The 20,648-nt window shown below is 45.8% G+C and overlaps 1 protein-coding gene across 5 annotated transcripts in view; it reads right to left on the bottom strand.

Moving 5' to 3' along the window:
• NTRK3 (neurotrophic receptor tyrosine kinase 3) overlaps window positions 1-20,648 on the bottom strand; it is a 239,082-nt gene that overhangs the window by 27,941 nt on the left and 190,493 nt on the right. For all 5 annotated transcript variants that reach the window (XM_026074065.1, XM_026074089.1, XM_026074100.1 and 2 more), the window contains 3 exons: window positions 16,960-17,090; window positions 12,449-12,621; window positions 5,785-6,028 (listed from right to left, as the gene is read on the bottom strand). In XM_026074065.1, the coding sequence (XP_025929850.1) occupies window positions 5,785-6,028; window positions 12,449-12,621; window positions 16,960-17,090 (548 nt within the window). The remainder of the gene's footprint in view (window positions 1-5,784; window positions 6,029-12,448; window positions 12,622-16,959; window positions 17,091-20,648) is intronic.

The following is a 20,648-nucleotide window of genomic DNA, read 5'->3' as shown; positions in this document are numbered from 1 at the left end:
ACATTTTTGGGGAGAGACCTGGGCACTAAGAGGGCTGGGCAGTGATTTCATTCTGCTAGTAATGACCTCCTGTGCTGTAAACACACTGCATGAGATGGAAAGCAAAGCAACAAACAGAGCAGCAGGAGCATGAAAGCAGGTATTGTATGGCTGAAGGATACACACAGGCATTAAGAAGCCATGGCAAGGATGCACAAAAAATGCTGGTGGGTAGACTACAGCTAAACCTCTGCAGTGAGTTCAAAGCTGGTGGGAACAGAGCACCATTCAATGATGTCTGGGACCTGCCTTCAATAAGGTTTAGGAACCTGCCTCTGTCTGGGGGAGTCTGGGTCAGACTATCATCAACTCTGTTTTCAATGTAAGGCTTCTCTATTAGTCTTATCTACCATGCTGAATGAGTCTCCAAAGGAGCATGACCCAGGCAGCCGCTAAGCCTCAATGATCTATTACTCACATGGAAACTTCACTGGAAAAATAGCTGATTGTAGCCCAGGAAAAAGAAAACAATTTTGAACTCTAGGGGAGAAGAAATAAAGTCAGAGATGATCTAGATGGGAGAGGGTCATCAGGAGGCAGATGGCCATCAGAAGGTAACCTGACAATGGTTATTGAAAATTATGAAGAATATGGGTTTTTCTTTAGCCATTTTAAAGAAAGAGAAGAAAAAAATGTTAGCAGGAGAAAGACAGAGTAACCCTTCAGGCTTCAGAGGAGGACGCATCTGTCAGAGGGACCCTAGACTTTTTAAAGAACTCTAACCTAAGGCCAAAGTCATGGCAGAAATGTTGTTTTGTCTCTGATGGTCTAAGGATGTGAGAGTTAAGGTTCATAGGAAGAAATATTAATCTTTTACTAAACCAACTGATATCACTGGAAAAAAAACAAAAAAACTCAGAGAGGGCTTGTGTGTCTGAAATTCATTCTTTTTTCCCCCCTCCAAAAATATCAGGTGTTCTAATAAAAGTTATTACTTCTTTCTGCAAACCTTGTCTCTCCAAAATCCAAAGAATGCTCCAGAGTGGTGAGGACACAGAAGCAGGGAGCATTTTTATTATTATGTTTGGTTCTGTACTGCCAGAAATAGAAATATACTTTCAGAACCCTTTGCAAATCCTCTGTGTGTCTGTTTTGACAAGTTGGTGTCATCTGTGTGATGATCTGTAACCTGGAATATGCTCAGGAGAGACCTATGGAAAAGTATGCATCTAAATTCTTTAGAGGTTTCAAGCACAGCACGGGATTTGGGGCAGGGTGCCGGAAGGGTAGAACATAGGAGACCAGGAGAGAGGGATATCTGAATGAAATTTAAAGCCTGTATAAATCCTTCCTCTACTGGACCTAAGACTTCACTGCTGATGTCCCACCCATGTTAGGACATTACCTGGAAAGTTRTTAAAGACTGTCAACTAGGATTTAAGACTATGCTTTCTTCTAAAGATGAAGAAATACTGCCTTTTCCCTAGCTTCCTCCATAATTAGCAACTCCAACAGCCCTGAGCAACTGCCACATATTTTTGTTTTGGAACTGGATTTTTCATTTGAGGGGAAAAAGAAAAATGACCTGGACTTATAGTGCAGCACAGATGAAGTCTGAACYACAGCAGGGCTCTGAAGAGATGTCAAACCCCGGTCTGCTGGGTAAGAGAGGGGCCCAGGGGTCCTCAGCCCAGCACTGGTGATGCCCCTACTCTGGACGAACCCCCTGCCCTGCAGTGACGTCCCAGCTCCCCAGGCAGCTCTGGGCATGCACCATGCACCATGCACCTGACTTGCTGCAGTCCCAGACTCGATACTCAGCTTTGCTAGAGGCCCAACGTCCCTGACCTGCAGCACACCACTGCCTGCTGTCACAGTCCTGAGTCATTCCTAAAAAAGAGTCTGCTTACACATTTTTGAAAGAAAAAGCAAGGAAAAACAATCTGCCCAAGACTTTTCTCTCCAATATGGGTATATTCCATCCTGCCTTTCTACAGAGACCCAAATGAAAGATTACATGGCACATCATTAATCAGTGTGTTGCAGAACTGCTCCTTCAGCATCCCTGCCTTTACTCTTCACCCAGACACTAGGATACTTCTCCCTTTCTCCCCAGTCCCTCCACCTTCCTCTGCTTTCTAATYAGATGCAATTTCACCTCTCCCCCAACCTACCACCTCCATAACCATCTCCTCCCCATCTTGTCTTATTGAAAGAAGGTTTAAAGGCAACAGCTGATGGAATGCCTCTATGCTGCAYATGGAAAAGGAAGCATCTGTCTTCAGCCTGAACACCAAGAGCCTTGCAGAGAAGCAAAACTATTCTGTCTGCTGCTTTTGTTACACAAATGTTTGTTTTCTGTATCCAAATGTGCAACAGGAAATTAAGCAGTTCACCTTTGTAAAGCACTTTTGCATCCCACAAATGCAGGAGCCAGATGGTGGTTTTTTTCTTTGTGTTAAAAGATTAAAAATGGGAAAGAAATGAAATGCCTAGGAGTTAATCCTCAGCCTGGAACACACTCACATATCCACATGCCCAGTTATCCTTGCTTGCTGRGCCTGCGCAGGAGCAAACACAAGGATGCAGCAGACTAAAGTAAACACCTGCYTGAAGAGAGCCAGACCTCTCACTTTGTGTCAGCTTTCAGGTGGAATCCTTCACTGTATTCCCAGAAAATGATAAATTATAGTATTCTTCCAAGGCTGCAGCCTGGACACACAAAGCACTATTGTATAGAAATCACCTGAAACAGAACTTTGCTCCAGGTCCTACTGCTGGGCATAACGAACTGTACTGACAATGGAAAGGTGTTGTGCAAAAGCACTGAGAATCAAATCTGGGGAATTTTACCAGACAGGTTGTAGATGTGACAAGGGGCAGTACCAAAGAGTTTCAAAATTCCTCTCTTAAGCCACATCTCTACCTTCCTCGGGTGAATCCCAGGAGCAGTTTGGTTCTCACACTTGGGATCATCTTGCTTTCTCTCTGTACCAGTAAAAAAACAATCGCTTGGGTTATCTTGGTGCATTTTGTGATGGGGCTGTGCGCTTGAAAGGATTGTCTCAGAAGCCTTGAAGAACCAGTTCTCATGCAAGGGATGTTAGGAGTTAAAATTTCAAGGAAGATAGACTCAGAATATGAATGCACAACTGTTGTTAAACCAAATGTTTCTCTCATCCACATTTGCAGGAGGAATTGAATGCCTCTTCATACTATAGTTGCAGTCAAGTCTAATACAGTCAATTCACATGAGCCCCATGTTGCTCTATTAGTGTCATGGCGGAGTTTGTGTTTAGAGGGTTGGCTGTTAGTGCTTGTAGGGAACCAGAAGTGCAAGTTGCCACATAGAAACCAAAGAGCTTTCCCAGTTCAGAGACAGCAAGGCTCGTGCTACTGCCTGCACGGAAAGCAGCTGTRCTAGAGCAGAGGGAGAGGGGAGGATAATTGTGCAGGTATGAGGTAATAGCTGGATGCAGCCATAAGATGGATAGGGGGAGGCAGGCAGGGAAGGCCAGAGACTGTCACATAACTGGGAATGCACCAGAAGTGTGAATAATGTGAGAGGCTCCATGTGCTCTCCTGGTAAACACATCCCTCAAGGTTAAAGATTACAGGAGATGGAGAAATGAARTATCTAGGTTCTCCTCATGCTCTGGGAGGAACGTGGCTAGGCTGTGGCTGAAGGAGGTATGAAGGACACTTGGTSCCTGGAGTTCTGCTCTCAGCTATGGGGAGATATGGCATGGCTGGGCTTCCCAGCTCTGTCACTGAATCCTGCTCTGGCCTTGCACAACTCATTTAAACCTTCTGTCCCTCATGCCATCGGCATGAATATGGGCAATCAAAAACACTTTAATTTGCTAGGATGCCTCTTAGGACAGAGAAAAGGCCTATGTGCATGCAAAGCATGGACTTACTGATCAAAAGTTTTAATAGTACCAAAAGTCAGTAAAAATAGAGAAAAGAAAACCTCCTAAGAACAAAAGTGTCTCTCTAAGACTGTGCTGGTCTGAAGTTCAGCTCTCCCTCTGGTAAACAGGTGATAACTAGTTATTGCTTTGGTCATGCATGACAAGTCACGTGAGCAGAGAAAGGTCCAATAAACAAGCCATACAACACTGCACAGGAGAGCATGGAACAATCCCCAACAAAGCATTTTGCACAGACRGGATGAGGTCTATGAGACACTGTTACAGAGAAGGCAAAAAAATCCAGTATGGTACATTGGTCTAGGAAGATCTTTGCAATTCTCATTCCTCAGGGGCCCCCTCCCATTGCAGAGAAAGCTCTTRGTGCTTCAGGTACACCACCTCTGCTGGGATTTTCTCAAACATCGTGGCGCTGACTGTGGTTGGCTTTAATTCTAACATTGGTCTGAAGGAAAGGTGCCAGGCCAGAGCACGGGTAATCACACGGGCTGGCTTCTCATCCTCCTCTTGGCTCTGCTTTTCCCTRCTTGCTGCTTACTGAAGTTTCTGCAGTGATGCTACCTTGGCCACATCTCTTCCCTGAGCACCTCTCTTCCCCGAGACCTTTTCCAAACATGGGCTTTTGTGCTTTCTTGCACAGTGAAGGTCTGTTTCCTGACTGGTGATTAAGCTTAGTGTCAAGCCAATGTCCTGAACTTGGAAAGGTGGTTTGACTTAGCAGAAACTTGATCACCTGTTTCCTCCTCCCTAGTGCAGTAACCCTGCTTGGTATCTGCCTAGCAAGCCAGCACATAAAGCAAGTCTTTTGAATCAGAACAAGATYGCAAGTCAATCCTTTTTTAGGTTGCTGATAAAAATCAGCCTCAAAGCCAAACAGCCATGTTGTAACCAGAAATAAACCAGCCTTACACCATACACCAGACAAGGAATCTTTTCTTCTTAGCCTGAAAAGCCCTTCATGGGTAGTGGGTGGCCCAGTGACAAACCCCTCCTCCRGTATCCTTCAAAAGCTTTACGTATCATAGCTTTTCCTATAGTTGAGGAAGGATGAGAAACATTTCCCCCTCGGGGATGCTGCCATCCCAGGCGGATAGGGCAGTGAAGACTGGCACAAAGGGAGTGTGCAAGGCAAGGGGAAAGTGCGAGCGTAAATCACAGAAGATATGGATGGAAAGGCATTCCTGACTCATCGAGTCAGTCCCCAGAGACTAGTGCAGGATTAGCCTCYGCACTAAACTCAGGCATTTTTATCTAGTCACTTCCTGAACTTCTTTAATGACAGGCCCTCAGCAACCTACCTCTGGAAAATTATTCCATTGTCTAAATGATGTCCCTGCTGGAAAAAGTGTTTTGAGGTCGAGCCTGAATTGCCTATTATTTCCTCTTCCATATTTTATGCACTTATCAGTCAGTCTTTCAGTTGCCTTTTCTCTAGGCCCCGTATTAAGTTTCTTTAATCTAACACCAGAGGTCACAGCCTGTAGTCTTTTAATCATCTTTGTCACCCTCTTTGGATTACCTTTAATTTATGAAAGTCTTCAAAAAAAGAGAGAGAAAAAATAAGAACAAAGTAAAAAAGGAGTGACTTCAGAGCTGACCCAAAGTGTGTGACTGTGTGCTGGAATATCAGAGAGAGCTCTGTGTGTAGGGCAGTTGCATGGGTGTCTGAATTCTATGCACGCCTAAGACTGTAAAGAAATGAGGACAGCGGTTCGGGGATCAGGCACACACAGGTGTGGCTGGTGGACATCCATGTGCATGTTTCAGTGAGGGAATAACCAAATGGGTGAGATCAGAGCTCCAAATGATTTACTGTAATATTTCCTAATCTCTCTTTGCTCTGAGCATCAGACTGCCGCTGGAGCTGCCTTACCCTGTAGTAATCAGTGCTGTAGACATCTCTCGACATCCCAAAGTCTCCAATCTTCACCAGCAGGTTGGCTCCAACCAAGCAGTTCCTGGTTGCCAGGTCTCTATGGACAAAGTGCTGGGAGGCAAGGTACACCATTCCAGAGGCGATCTGGCTAGCGATGTGGAGCATCTGGGATAGCCCTAGCTCCCCTTTGGCTTGTCGAGGCTGCCCATCCACGAGGATCATAGCATCTGGGCCATGTGCCCTATAGGGAGGAAGAAGCAAAAAGCATAGAGTTGGGTCTCCAAAGTGACCAGGAGATAGGAATCCCACACGGTCTCTGTTCCTGCTCTGGTGGGGATTAGCCCCCAACTCTCTGCTCAGTGAAGATGTACACACAGCTCCAGTGGAAAGAAAAATGGAAAACTTAAGAGAACGGTAGGTTGGGAGAACATTTGGTGGGTRAGTGGGTGTCCTACATCCTTCTCCTATCCTTACTCTTCTCCAGGCAACTTCTTATGGCCACAGATGGAGACAGACTCCTGGGATGGAGGGACTGTTGGCTTGATGCGACATGGCCATTCTTCTCTTGTAAGACCTATCCAAAACTAATGAGCCTCCAGATATTTACATGGTCACTCCAGTTAACTCTTACACCTTGGAAACCTTTCCAGAGGTGGAGATATCACCCCTTTTTCTTCCACAGCCATTGTATCCTTGTTGCCTAGTCTCCTTCTTAATCCCCATACAGCCTCCTCTATTTCCACCAAACACCATTCCACCAAATATCCTCCTCCCAGCTGACACCAATACAACCAGATATCACAGAAAAGGTTTCAGAAGAACAATGGCAGCTTTGCCTCTGGAAAATACATTTTATATCCTAAGCTATCCCAGAGGTAGTGCAGCTACTGTAAAGTGTGAAGGCAGGAGCAGAGGCCTGCAGAGGTTAGACCTGGATGTCAACAAACGCAGAGAACATCCTGGGCAATAAAGGAAAATATTTTGCTGAACCAAGTGTATTGTAAATGCAGGACTTAAGGTCAGCCTCATTCCTGTACTGCCCCCCTTTTAATCCCCTCCCGCACTGTGTACCAAGCCTGCCTTTGCCGTGCTCCCTCTGTGATGTCCCTTCCCCTGGCGGACCTCACCCTGCGGTAGCCTGTGTGAAGGTGGAATAACAAAAGCCCTCATACTTAGGGAAATCCAAGAGATTTGCTGTGACCTTCCTCCTTGTGACTAAGATACAGCATGGCTGAGGCTTTCAAACTGTTCTCTTTGAAATGATTCTTGGCATTTTACCCCCGTCATCAGCAGTAACCCCGTGGAGAGCTTGCAAATTAAAATTGCACGTACAGTGCTTTACCTCCTTCCTGACATGGGACTAAACAACCCATAACAAGATCAAAACTGTTTTTTTTCCTTTGTCTCTGTTCCTTAATTACTCTGTTGGGCTTGAGGGCATGCAAAGGGATTAGCATCCAGGCGTTTGGGGTTCAGCTGATACAGTTTTTCATATACCCCTGCCTTCAATCACCTCCTGCTGCCCTACCATGGGGAATATGGTTTTGAAGCTCCCCTCCTCATAACAGGAGGACAGCTGAAAGATGAGACAAACTCCAGAAATGAGTGCTGAGGAGCCAGGCATGTTTTAGGAGCCACAAGTGAGTGATGCTGCAGTGAGTGTGGGATGAACTAGTGGGGAGAAACCTGCAGAGCCTGCAGGGCTGGGGATGCCAAGGGAATCTCCTGAGACGGGTGGGGATCGTGGGTGAAGACAGCACATTGGAAGAACTGCTACGTGCAAGGAGGAGCTGCAGAAGAGCGTATGCAAAGATGACTGCTTGATGTCTTATTTAAACAGCCCACAGTGTGATTTACCCCAGGAAATTACCTGTTGGTGACAAAAGATATTGACAGCAGGTGCAACTGAGCCAGGACTGAACAAATTAGCTAAAAACAGCAAAGCAGGACAGTTTGTACTGGTCATGCTTTGCAAATACACCCTGCTTAGCTGCAGCTGATACTTGTTGTCATCAAGGGTAAGTATTCCTAGGAAGTGAAGGACATATTACTAACTTGTTACTGCCACCTATTTCAAATACAATAATTGCCACCAAATAAATCTCTGTCTGAAGGGAATAGGTTAAGTTTAAGAAATGGTCACCCAATACTTTTATTTCGTTGGTTCTTTGTACATATATGTCCTATATTATATATCTTCCTCCCTCCGTTCCCTTCTCCATCCCACATGGGTATGGTCCAGAAGAAAGAAATACAGCATGTTCATGAGATTGACGAGAGATACTAGTGCATTTAGTTGCGTCAAGAAGGTTGCAGAGAATATGAGAGAGGTCTGGCCATCTCTTCTTGGAGCAAACTGGCTAATTCACCTTTATAGAAAGACAGCAAGATTGGATGGATGTCTGTCAAATAACTTTTTCTTTTATAGAGTGATGGAAGCTTTTGTTGACATGGGTTAGAAGATCACCCCTCAGACTGCATGCTCTCTCTGCTGAAATTCCTCCTTCTGTCCCAAGACAGTGCAACTGTAGGGCTGCTGAAAGCAGAGCTCCACTGGAAGGACTGAAACAAAAACCTCAGAATTATGCAACTTGTCAAACAAAACCTTTTCCCTTTTTGAGTTAACAGCAAATGAGGACAAGTTTATTATAGACTGCAAAGAGGGTTTATAATGGCAAAGTGCAAATATCTCTAATTCAAAGTCGGTGCTGCTGCAACAGAAAACAACAGCTCAAAAAACAGTGATAGAAGGAAAGGGAGGAAGCGATAGCGATATTTGGTAAGCGGAGAGGGAAGGAGGTCACCTGAGCACTACAGACCTCCGGAGCAGTGGTCTGTGTGCTCAGGGAGCTGTCAGAACAGCCTCCAGGCCCTGCATACACCAGCTCTAGGGATGCTGTGTTCCCCAGAGAGCGATGTCTGTGCTTCTTCATGGCAGGATCTTTCAGAATAAGTTGTCATTTCACTCYCCCTCGCCTACCAGCCAGGTCACTGCAGCTGTACATGCCCTCTCAGTGCTGATAGCAGGCTACACTGTTGCACCACCAGCGATGGTCTTACAGACAGGAGTGCTGGGAGGTCTGCAGAGCCCATCTCAACACGTGCCATCTCTAGCCCAGCTGGTAGGCGCTGATCATAGTATCTTCCCATGTCACTGTAGTTACCTTTACAGGCCAGTGTTTTCTCTGGGAAGCCAAAGAAGGCATAACAACACCTAGGGGAATTTATTTATGGTGCTTTTCTCTAGGAAGCTGGGTCTAAAGTGAGCATATTCCAATTTACTGCTTTTCCAATTTACAATGAGAGGTGCCGTTAAGCTTGGACAAGCTCATTTGACTGTCTGACAGACTCCCAGCACCCTTGCCTCCGGTGCCTGGGAGCAAACCATCTGYAGCTGTGGGCTGGATGAATTGTGCTGCAAGAACAGTTACCCACCAAGGGATGCCAGAAACTCCTACCACATAGCTGACCCTCTCTGACCTCCCTGCAATTTCTGTTCCCCAGAGTTTCTGACCAGCTCTGCTGTGAGGGTAGCAGAGAGCTGAGTTGACAAACAAAGCCTAAGACTCTCTCTCCTTTAGCATTTTGAGTCCCCGTTTGTTGGGTATAAGCTCCCTTGTCCCAAAAGCCAGCTTCCTTTGGAAGATGAATGGATTTCACTGCCTATCACATATCAACATGCAGAGATGGGAGCTTGTGGCTACTTGCTGCATAGCTGCATAAAGGGGAAAAGCTGGCAGTTAAATGCAGCTGAAAGATTTGAGGTTGTAATCTCAGCGACCACGCTTCTGGAAAGTTTGTCTTCCTTCATGATGGCCAAAGATAATAATAAGAAGAGCCTTCCTCTCGAGTGTCACCGGGACTGGTCCTGGCCTCCCAGGACACCAATGTTTCTCTCTGAGACATGGCTATGTCTCAGGGCAAGGCTGTGGTGTGGAAGTGTGGGGGGTGCATGGCTCCACCACAGTAGCAGTCTTAAGAGCCGTATCTGTGTGAAGCAATTACATTAGATGTTGACAGTGGGCACAAGATATCCCACTGAGACAGTTAGAGAGCCTGTTTTGGACTATTCTTTTGGGGAGGTCAATTAGAGCAGTGAAGGAAGACTATGCTTCACCTGCAATATCTATCTACTCTAAGGAGAATAAAGCTACTACTTCTGCCAGGAAAAAAGATGGTTCAATTTTCTGCTCTTCCTTGTGAAGAACTTCAAGAATGCAGTCTCCCATGCTCTTCTTTTGACTGTTTTCCTTCAGTTACGAGGCTGAAACATTGTCCTTAATACTGCAACTCCAATCTGAGCAAAAACACGGTTTTAGCTAAATACAAAGCTACATGCTGGTAGGCAGAGCTCAGTCAGTTGCTGCTAGAACGTTGCTGGGCCCCTTGCAAGATAGGGTAACAGAACAGGGAGACGCAGGGTAACCAAGGCTATTCTCCTTTGAACGTGACTCTGAGAAGGAGCTCTGCAGGGCTAGTACAGTGACAGCCTTCACTCTTCCTAGCTCGTCAATGATCTCATCTATCCAGAGCATGAGAGAGGGACTGAACTAGGAAATCATATTCAATCTATACACAGCCATGCCAAAATGAGGGGGGAAAACCAATGTGGAGATGTTTCCAGCTCAGCCACTGCCCTGTGAGCGCTCCATGGGAGCTGCAGACAGTTTGGCACTGCTTGGCAGAGGAAGAACAAGCTTCTGGGATCCCTTTCCCATTGCTTTTATGGTATAGGTGACTGACTGAAAATGAAAACCTCTGGGAATGTGTTTTTTCTTCCTTGTCAGAAATTGACTGTGATGGTGAAATAATAATCAGAGAGTGTATCTCAGCCCCGGATCTGGACTGCTTATGTTCAAGCTTCTTGTTCCTAACGCAATCATGTTCACACTTAGCAGTCAAAACAGGAAAATATCAAGGGCCCAATTTTCTAAATACTGGGAAATAAAACTACTAATTATTTCAAGAGGTAAGTACAACTCCGCTTGCATGCAGGTCTCAGAGCATAATWTCTGTATTACAGGAGAACAGATCATCCTCCAGAGAACAAACATCCTCCCACAGTTGTCCCTGCCCCTCACTGCTGGCGGATTCAGGGTGCAAAAATGATTGGCCTTATGTTTACAAAACGGTTACAGGGTGATGGGGAGGATCTGACAATTTGCATCTCTTAAAGGCAGGGAAGGCAATTACAGCACTTTGTCAKACCTAACTTCCTGAGTAGCTTGGTGCTGTGGATTAGGATATTTTGTACCTCGGTCAGGATCTCTGTCCAAAAAGGCTCAGGGAACAAAGGCCCAGTGATGGACCCAGGAGGCCCCTCCAAAATTTCGCAACTCTTTTCTGAATATGAGAACTAGATATCATTAAACATCCAGGATATCAGTCAGATCAAGGACCACAGAAAGTTTCTCTAGGGAGTATTTTGCCTCTGGTGCTACTGAACCAGGAGCTGAGTGAGATGAGGACTGATGGCTAGTGACCTTCTTCCTTCAGAAGCAGGTAGGGCATGGGTTTATTGTCTTTCTACCCCCACCGGATATGGATACAGATAGCAGCCACGCTTCCTGCTGTTTCAAACTTGCTGGGGTGGGAAAAGACAAGTCTGTTTCTCACGGCTCACTAGGATGACTGCTGGGACTGCCTAAGAAGAAATGTGGGGGAAAGGACTAAGTGTCAAATCTTGTCACAGAATGGTTGAGGTTGGAAGGAACCTTTAAAGATCATCTAGTCCAGCTCCCTTGCTCAAACAGGGTCACATAGAGCATGTTGCCCAGGACCTTGTCCAGATGGCTTTTGAATATCTCCAAGGATATAGACTCCACAAACTCTGGGCAACCTGTTCCCATGCTCAGTCACCCTCACAGTAAAAAAGATTTTCCTTATGTTCAGACAGAACTTTCTGTGTTTCAGTGTGTGCCCGTTGCCTCTCTTCCTATCTCTGGGCACCACTGAAAAGAGTCTGGGCCCGTCCTCTTTATACCCTTCCTTCAGATATTTATACACATTGACAAGATTCCCCCTTCAGGCCTCTCTTCTCCTGGCTAAACTGTCCCAGCTGTCTCAGTCTTTCCTCATGAGAGATGCTCCAGTCCCTTAATCATCCTAGGAGCCCTTTGCTGGACTCATTCCAGTAGCTCCATGCCTCTCTTATACTGGGGAGTCCAGAACTGGACACAGTACTCCAGATGTGGCCTCACCAGGGTAGAGTAGAGGGGAAGGATCACCTTCCTCGACCTGCTGGCAACACTCTGCCTAATGCAGCCCAGGACACCATTGGCCTTCTTGGCCAGAAGATCATGTTGCTGGCTCATTGTCAATTTGTTGTCCACCAGGACTCCCAGGACCTTCTCTGCAGAGCTGCTTTGCAGCAGGTCAGCCCCCACCCCATGTTGCATGGGGTTATTCCTCCTTAGGTGCAGGACTCTGCACTATACACATTGAACTTCATGAGGTTCCTCTCTGCCTGTCTCTCCAAAAGACTTGATGGTGAGGACCATCATCTTCTGCAAGCTGCCTTTGGAACAACCAGCTCTCATTACCCAGCCCACCAGCATCCAAGAAGCAGCAGTGTCCCAGGAGCATCACAGATTTACAACAAACCACATCAGGGTTGCAGAGATAGCTATATCGCGTCTCCCACACCTTCTCTCACACTTACCTCAGGAATTTATTCAGGTCCCCATGCTTCATGTATTCAAAGACCATGATGAGAGGGTCGCCATCACCGCAGACGCCATAAAACTTGACAATGTGCTCATGCTGCAGGTTGGTGAGCAGCTCTGCCTCCCTCTGGAAGTCCTTCCGGGCTGCTAAGGTGGGGTCTTTCAGCGCCTGAAAGAAGGGGCACAGACACATAGAGGACGGCTCAGATGGTAGCAAAGCCAGAATGAACAAGGCTAGATCGCTCCATCTCCTGACCTTGACATGTTCTGCTACAAGCAGGCTCAAAGCACGGAGAAAGCTGAGAGCAGTGCTGGGAGACAGGCTGCTAGCCCAGGCTCTGCACCATAGCAAAGCTGAGTGCTTTCAGTCAGCTCAGAAGTGCCCCCTCACACAACCGTGCCAAACACTGCTGAGACACTGCCCCAAGAGGTGGCCACCAAGAGGCTTTCGCTYATCAGGGCTTTTGCTGTGAGTCTCAGGACATTACAGAGGAGCTGATGGGGAAGGAGGAGGAGATAAACCACTGCCGCCAGCCCAGTGTCACCGGGAGGGCTGGCAGCAGGCACTGGTGGTACCACCTCAGCGTTTCCTACATGTAGTTACCAGCCCAGCAGGCACAGCAGGTTTCCCAACTCATTTCCCAGGCAGCAGCAAACATTCCTCCGAGGGTAATAGCTTCCAATTATTCCCAGCTTGGATAGGATTTGTACTGGTGACCTAGGGGTGAATGGCTTCATATCTCATTATTATTAAATTCCTGAGCCAGTCAGTCCTTGCTATCTGTCTTTCATTTTGAAATAGCTGACTATACTGCCTTTATTCAGAAGATGGATTTGCCTGGCTGTGCAGTTATTGTGCGGATTTTTCAAACTGCCTCTGAAGAAGGACTCTGTCAAGTCTTTTCTCATAATTTTTAAAATCATGTTTTTATTCCATGCTGTTTATAACAGCTTCCCTGACAGATTGAATCTGAAATCAGTATCCTTATTGAGAATATCTCATCTTCCACATTCGAGCACACCAGTTTGCCATTGTAGGGTAGCTTGCAGGCTCTGAGCTGGGTGCACAGGCCTGGTATTGCAGGGCAGCTGTGAAGACATTGCTTTGGGTGCCCCTGGCGAGTGGGCAGGGCTACCCAGGGGGCATGCTGGCTTCTTTATGCATTATTGTGCAGTTGCATAGGAGAGAGAGTTTGAAAACAGTGTGTTGTCATCGCAGGATACCAAGGGAGGGCTCTCCTATGAGCACTTAATAAAAAAGTTGAAGTCCTAAACATTTGACAAGGTGGGACAGCCATGAGAATCAGCATGGTCTTCACAAATGCTTAAGGAAAGGAAGAGGTTATTCTGGTTTTGAGTCATCTAGTTTCCGTTGTATTCCCTCCATCCTCCATTGCCCCTTGGCATGTGCTGTGGTCTGTGTGGCCAGGACTGCTCTGTACCAGTGCTGGCTTCAACTGTGCACCCAATGATGGTCAGAAAGGAGTCAAGATAACTTCATTCCATTTACCTCCAAATTCAGCCCAACTCTTTGCTTTGTGCATTCTATTTATCCCTCAATATGGGGGGATGCTAGGCAGCTCTTCCATTTATTCACAAATTCACCTTTTTCTCAAGCCTTGAATCTCCTGGTGGTGATAGGAGAGGTAGTGTCAGCAGGAGCTGGCTCTAATTTATGTACAGAAAGGGATGTTAAGCATCAAAAAGTTGCATTGGGAGGAGAGGGCTCAAGCACATGACTAATGTACTTCTGCATAGTCTAAGGTTCTGCTGCGTTCAGGGCTGGACAGAGTGAAGTAGCCAGCCCTCCACACTAGCTGCTTTTCCCCTCAGAGCAGATGTCCTGAGAGGTTTTTACCCAAACCTTAGGACATTCCCTCTTCTCCTTCTTCTGCTCCCAACCTGAGAGACACATGGCATAATTTTATTTTAATTCTACGTCCTCTGGGATAGCTTGACTAGAAATATTTAGATGGATGATAGTTACACTGTACAGATGGCAAAGCATCCATCCTTATCGCAGGCAACCAATTACTTTTAGTCATTTAATATCTTCATAATGTTGATGCTACCCCTTTTCCCCCCAGGAAAACAGTTCCCCCATCACTCTTYTTTTCACCTTTTCCTATAGTTGTACGTAATATTTCACGTTGCAGTGAGTTTAGATTTCCTTCATACACTGTCTTTTCTACAAGGTGTTAGCACTATAACTTTGTAAATATAATGCAAAAAAAGGATATTAAAAAACATTACTAAGGTTGCACAGCCAAGCCTTTAAAAGGAAGGGAAACACAAGAGTTGGAAGTGGTGGAACAGAGAAAGAAAACCAGGATCAGAGGAAGAGAAGGGATGTCCCATTGAAACCACTGAAATGCCTCCCCTAGGAAGGTTTTGGGTGGACTGTATTTGTGCCTCCATCACATGGTTCCCAGCTGACATCAGGCAAGTCACTGAATATCTGCAGGTTGCAGCCGCTGCCACTAATTGTCAGTTCTTCTGATCAGTAACAGGGAGTTCCTCACTTGCCTGGCATCTGYGCTCAGCTTTGCAGAAGTGCTGAGCATTTACTGTGACAACTGTGGTCAAAAGAAATTTGGTATGTGCTGTATGAGGCTCTGGAAAGGCAGGTCAGTAGCTGTGCACTCCAGATTAGTGGATCCTTTCAGCTCAATTTCCCTGAGCCTCCATCTGCCCTCTGCAAAAAGGGGCTCATACAACCCCAGCACCTCACTAGGAGGTTGTGAAAATAAACACACTCACATCTAGGGAGCACTCAGACACAAGAGCGATCATCACAGTGGAGCAGCCCACAAAGCAATGAAAAATATATGTTCAGAGAACATACCCTGAATACCAATCCCTCCAGCACTCAAACACTTGACTCTGTGACCTCAACACTCTTTGATGAATACCGTTCTTGCGCATTTCCTAGGATGTTGAATAAAACAGGAAGCTTGTCCATGCCATCACATCAGGACTCAGCTCATCTGCGGGGCTGCAATCTTTAGAGCCATTGCAAATCTCTGTCTGTTTAGCTGAACAAGTAACACAGCCACTTTCTTTGCCCTGGTCCCGGCCCTGGGAGGAAGTCTTTGAGAGCACAGGAGGGTCAAAGTCTCTGCTCTGGACTCTGCTACTCCTAACCAGCACATCTTACTGCTACCCAGAGCTGTAATGACTGGGGAGGTAGTTCTCAGCCGCAGTTGGAAACATGAGATCTTCAGGAAATGCAGGCAAATCTCAACTTAATATGTAAAGCTTTCCCCCCCCACCCCCCGCCCCAAGACTTATACTGTTGCCCAAATTAGAAGGATTTTTTTTTTTCCGGAGCTGGAAGAAAGCCAGATTTCAAGGCCCTGCTCCAAAGTGGGATCTGTATGATCTTGCAGGATGAAAGGCACTCTGGAGATGTAAGCTCATAGTAGCAATTAACAGAAACGAGTTCGGATGCTGTTTCTGCCTACATGCAAATGAAGCTTAGGAGAGACCTCAGAGATAGGATAGCACAAGGGATGGCTGACAGTGATAGGCAGGCAGCAGCCATATAATCAGGCAAATTAATCATATGTGTAGCTGTGTTACCTTGGCCATCTTGCAGTTCATGGCCAGAGCATAAGGGGACAGATGAGCTAAAAAAAGGCTCGAACTGCTGATGATTGAAACGACTCTGAAGTAACTGGTTCCCTCAGCATCCTGGAGAGAGTGCTGGAACCTTTCCCCTACAGATCATCGGTTCAAATGCAGATCTCCCAAAGAGTTAGGAGGCAGCAACTGACTGCAGGGGATTAGATTATGAGTATCTGCCAATTGGTGCCACTTGACAGCAGAGCACACTTCTGCACTAAGTGGTACCCTCCACCCAGAACCATGTTGATGTGTCACGACTCACACAAGGACCCTTGCAAAGATGCAAGGAGCACAGCAGGCTCCAAGTTGAACCTGTGTTGGCTCAAAATCACCAAGATGGGAGCGATCAGTGGTCATGCCAATGGGAGCTGAGCTGAGCCGAGCCAAGCTGGAAGGGGTTACTTTATCCATCTTGCAGCAAAGCTGTTCCAGCAAATTGATCCCAGAAAACTGGTTTGTGGCATCTAGCTTTTAAGCACTTATTTTTGCTGAGGCCTTTTTATTTCAGCTTCTACATATTCTACAAAGAGATAAAAACCCCAAAGGGAAGGGCCCCAGGTCCTTGCAGAGGGAAGGTGAATTCCATGCTTCACTTCTGCAGCTGCACGGTAGCTTAAAACTTCCAGGTCAGCTTTTCCTCCCTGTCTCCTGGCCGCAGCGGCAGGAAGAGAGGCTTTGGCATTGGCGAGAATAGACGACCTTGAAGCGAAACACTGAAAGTTTGTGTGACTAAGTGGATTTACCACAATCTCCAGCATCAGCTAAATCTCTACCCCGGCCCCCAGCCCTCCCCTGCCTCCCTTTCCCACACAGGTTTGTGCAGCCTTGCTTTGCAGTCCAGCCCCTGCTGTACTCTCTTCCATTTGCCCTTGAGATTTACCTTTACTGCCACCAGCATTTTGTCGTTGGTGGGGCTGAGGTTGTAACACTCGGCCAAGAACACCTTCCCAAAGGCACCTTCTCCCAGCTCCCTCTTCAAAACGATGTCTCTCCTCTTAATATGCTGGACATCTGTTGGAGGGAGGGGAGGAAGAAGGAGAGGGTTGAGGGAAGAATGAATCAGGGTTAATTCAGGGAATGGAAAACAACTAATTCAATTTTCTAGCAAGCTGCAAAGGATCTGAAATTGCCTTGCAAAAATATCTACAGGGATCTTTTTACCCACCCACGGAGCGCAGCCATCTCTGGGATGGAACTAGTCTTATGCAAAACAGCTGTGAGGAAAGTACTTGAGATTTATCAGGTTTTCACTACAAACTTACAGCAAGCTTGTCCTCAGGGAGAGGAACCTTTGGGGAAAAATCTGCCCTGAAGACCTGAATCTCTTTGGAATGATTCTGGAAATAATTCATCTCCTAAAGGTCATTGCAAAGGTCACATACTCTTAGTGCCAGGCCAGGTGACACGAGAAGGTCCTGTTGAATTTTGCATTTTGGCTGGGATCAGTTTAAACCCAAATTCAGGCAGATTTCTGAGGCTGAGCCCTGGCAAGTCAGAACCAGGAGGGTTGTCTCAGGAGGAGAACCACTGACCCAGCTGCAGCTCAGGGCACTAGCGGAAGCTGGTTGGAAGTGCTGAGCACAGCCATACAACAAGACCTCGGCCCTGCAGCCATCTCTTGTGCAAATGTTTCCTCTAGAAAAAACATCATCCCAGGATAGAGTCACTGGCACAATGGACAAACTCATCCCATTAGTTTCAATGATCCTTTCCACTGATGTTTAGGATGGTGAGGACTGACAGAGAACAGCAGCTGAGGTTTCAAGAAGAATCAAAAGAGAAATAGCTATTAATTTAACAAAGATACAGAGGTCTATGAAGGTTGGTCTGCTCCAGATGTTTACGTATCAGCTAAGTTGTCATTTATAATAGCTAGATCTACCCAGGTATTAGGCAGCTGCAAGGGTAGATAAGTGAATACCAGGATTTCCACAAATGCAGGGGCATGGATTAAATGCCACTGACCACAGGGAGAGGTTGGAAGGTCTCAGTGCTCTCTTGGGGACAACACTAGGGCACAGCTACTTCTTGCCAAAGCTCTAAGCACCTTTCCAACATCACAGCTGACACACAGCTCCTCTGGCAACACGAACAGGCATTTCTTCATGCCTGGAAGCAGCTACAGAGGCAGGTAAAGGTGTACAGCCACCATAGCAGTGTCTGGAGATGTGGTACCCCAAATTTCATCTCTAAAAACTGTTCCTTCACAGGAGCCAACTGCCTCCCTTGTGGACTGTAGTAGTACAGACTACCCCCAGCTTCAGGCTGACGGTTGCAGCAGGGCAGTGTGAGCTAAGCACTCCTCTGTAGGGCCCGATAAGCAAAAACTGGTCCGTTAGAGGTCTCCACGAGCAGAGGCATTAGACTCTTCTCATTCCCACCTTGAGGCATCTGTAAATTGGCCCTCCATTTTCTTACTCACAAACTGGGCTGCTTTTGAATCTTTTCCAACTCTTCTATGTGCCACAGGAGCCGTACAGGTTTGCACACCTCCATTCAGATGCATTTTCCTTGGGGTGCTGCGGATGCAGGAGGCGGGGGCCGATTGACACAGGGCTTCAGACTGGCTGCAGAGAAGCATCACTAATGGTGATTACAACCTGCAACCAGCTCCTATCACCCAGGCTTGACTCAGGTGGCATCCACATCAGCCCGAGAGAGCAAATGCTTTACAACAATGTAGGTACCACTCAACTCATCAAAATGCCAGTGGATTGGAAGAGTAACATCCTAATGGCTTTCATACAATTAAACTTTCTAATTAGAAGCTCACAGGCAGGTTTAGAAGCTGCTATCTCCAGCCCTTCTGCTTGTTTGGGAAGATGGATGCTGCAAGATTGCATAAGCAATGGGCCTTGTAATGAATGATGCCTCTATAGAGAATTCCCATTGACCTTTTCATTAATTGTTCAATAGGCTGAAAACTGTTAGTTGCCAATATTAATAATATTAGTAACATTAAGGCACATGATGGTGGGCATATCCAAAATGACTTTGGTTTTAAATCTACAATGACAGTCAGGGAGAACAAATCACCTGTGGACTTTGCCTTCCCCACCTGGTTTAGTTGAGTGCTTAAGTAGTACCTTGAGAAATCTGAAATATCATGTGTTGAAATGTTAAGTGATGCACTTGGGTGAGGAAAGTCCTAATCCAAGAAGAGCTCAAATTGCACCAATTTACTTAATAGTAAAGAAAAGGGTTTTTTTCCTCTTTCTCTTGGCAAGCATTTTTATAGCACTCATCAGTGTAGTATCTAGGATTTGCTGTATTAACAAACTCTGTATTTGAATTCTTGGTCTGCTGATTAGCAACAGTCAAGAAAACTGCTGGGAAATGATCTTGTATTATGAGCAGCCCAAGGATCCCTTAAAAAACTCAGAATCCCAACAGAAACGTAGCACTGAGATCCTATTGCCCCATTCAGTTTTAGATAAAGTTAAAAAAGAAACTGTCTCAAAATAACCAATGCTAGTGTTTGAGATTATTTACATTTCAGATGAGTAAGTCATAACATCGTGAGAAATGAAGCAAACCTCTTTTTCTGAACTGCCTGGGGTCTTGCCCGAGATTTTCAGCTCCTTCCCTAACTCCCTCCCAACAACATCTTAATAAATGATCAGACATTTCTGAAAGTTGGGGTCCCAATTGTGTACCTTCATGTTGAGGAGGTCCCAATATTATGTCTACACTATTAAAAAAAAAATACCATCTGCCTCTGAGACCCAGATTTTGCAGCAAGTTGCTAGGGTCACCTGGGAAGCTTCAGAGAAAATGTATATGAAGAATTTAAGGAGATATTGTACTAGTGGGAGTTGAACAGAGGAAGAAGCAATCCTTTTGAGGTAGTGGACTCATGTAGCACTGTGGGATTTAAAATAAACTTGGATAGTTATAAAGAAAAATAAGTTCATGAAGTTAAGCAGTTTGACAGCAACTGGACAATCTTAACGGAGAGTCAGGAAAGCACTTTTGCTGATCACAATTTCTCTAAAAATAGAATGGCCATAAATTTTGCTTTGTAGTATTTTAGGCACAAATGGAATAATAAGTGAGTTATAATAAATTGCTTTTTCACATGCTATAGGCTTAAAATACTGATGTTTACATCAAATTCTTCCATTCACAGTGGGATCAGCACTAAGATTAATCCTATATTACTATTAAATATGGGCCTTACACATAAAGCAATGACAAACCGCCCTGGCACTGTGCGAATGACTGTGTTATTGTGCTAACCTTGCATCTATTCTTTGCTTGTCTGTCCTGACTGTAACTCATATGGAAGGCCAAGTAGCCACAAAAGACGCTGGACTGCAAGGGCACCTGGGAGGTTCATCTGCATAAATCTGTTTACCTCCTCCTAGAGAAAGCTGAGTCCTGTCTGATAAACAGCTGGTGTTTATTTGTTTTAGGCAGACTTCGGTGTGCTAATCTGTCTCGGCAGCGTTGCGGTCAGCCCTGCTGACAAGGTGTATGCAAACTGTCCTCCCATAAGTACCACTCTCTCTTTCTTTCCCTATTTTTTTTTTTTTCTTTTCCTCCTCCTTGTACCATTAACTTATAAAA

Source organism: Apteryx rowi, unplaced genomic scaffold (assembly GCF_003343035.1).
Source record: "Apteryx rowi isolate R43461 unplaced genomic scaffold, aptRow1 scaffold_11, whole genome shotgun sequence".
NCBI classification, from domain to species: Eukaryota; Metazoa; Chordata; class Aves; order Apterygiformes; family Apterygidae; genus Apteryx; species Apteryx rowi.
This window is presented reverse-complemented; position numbering and strand designations above follow the sequence as displayed.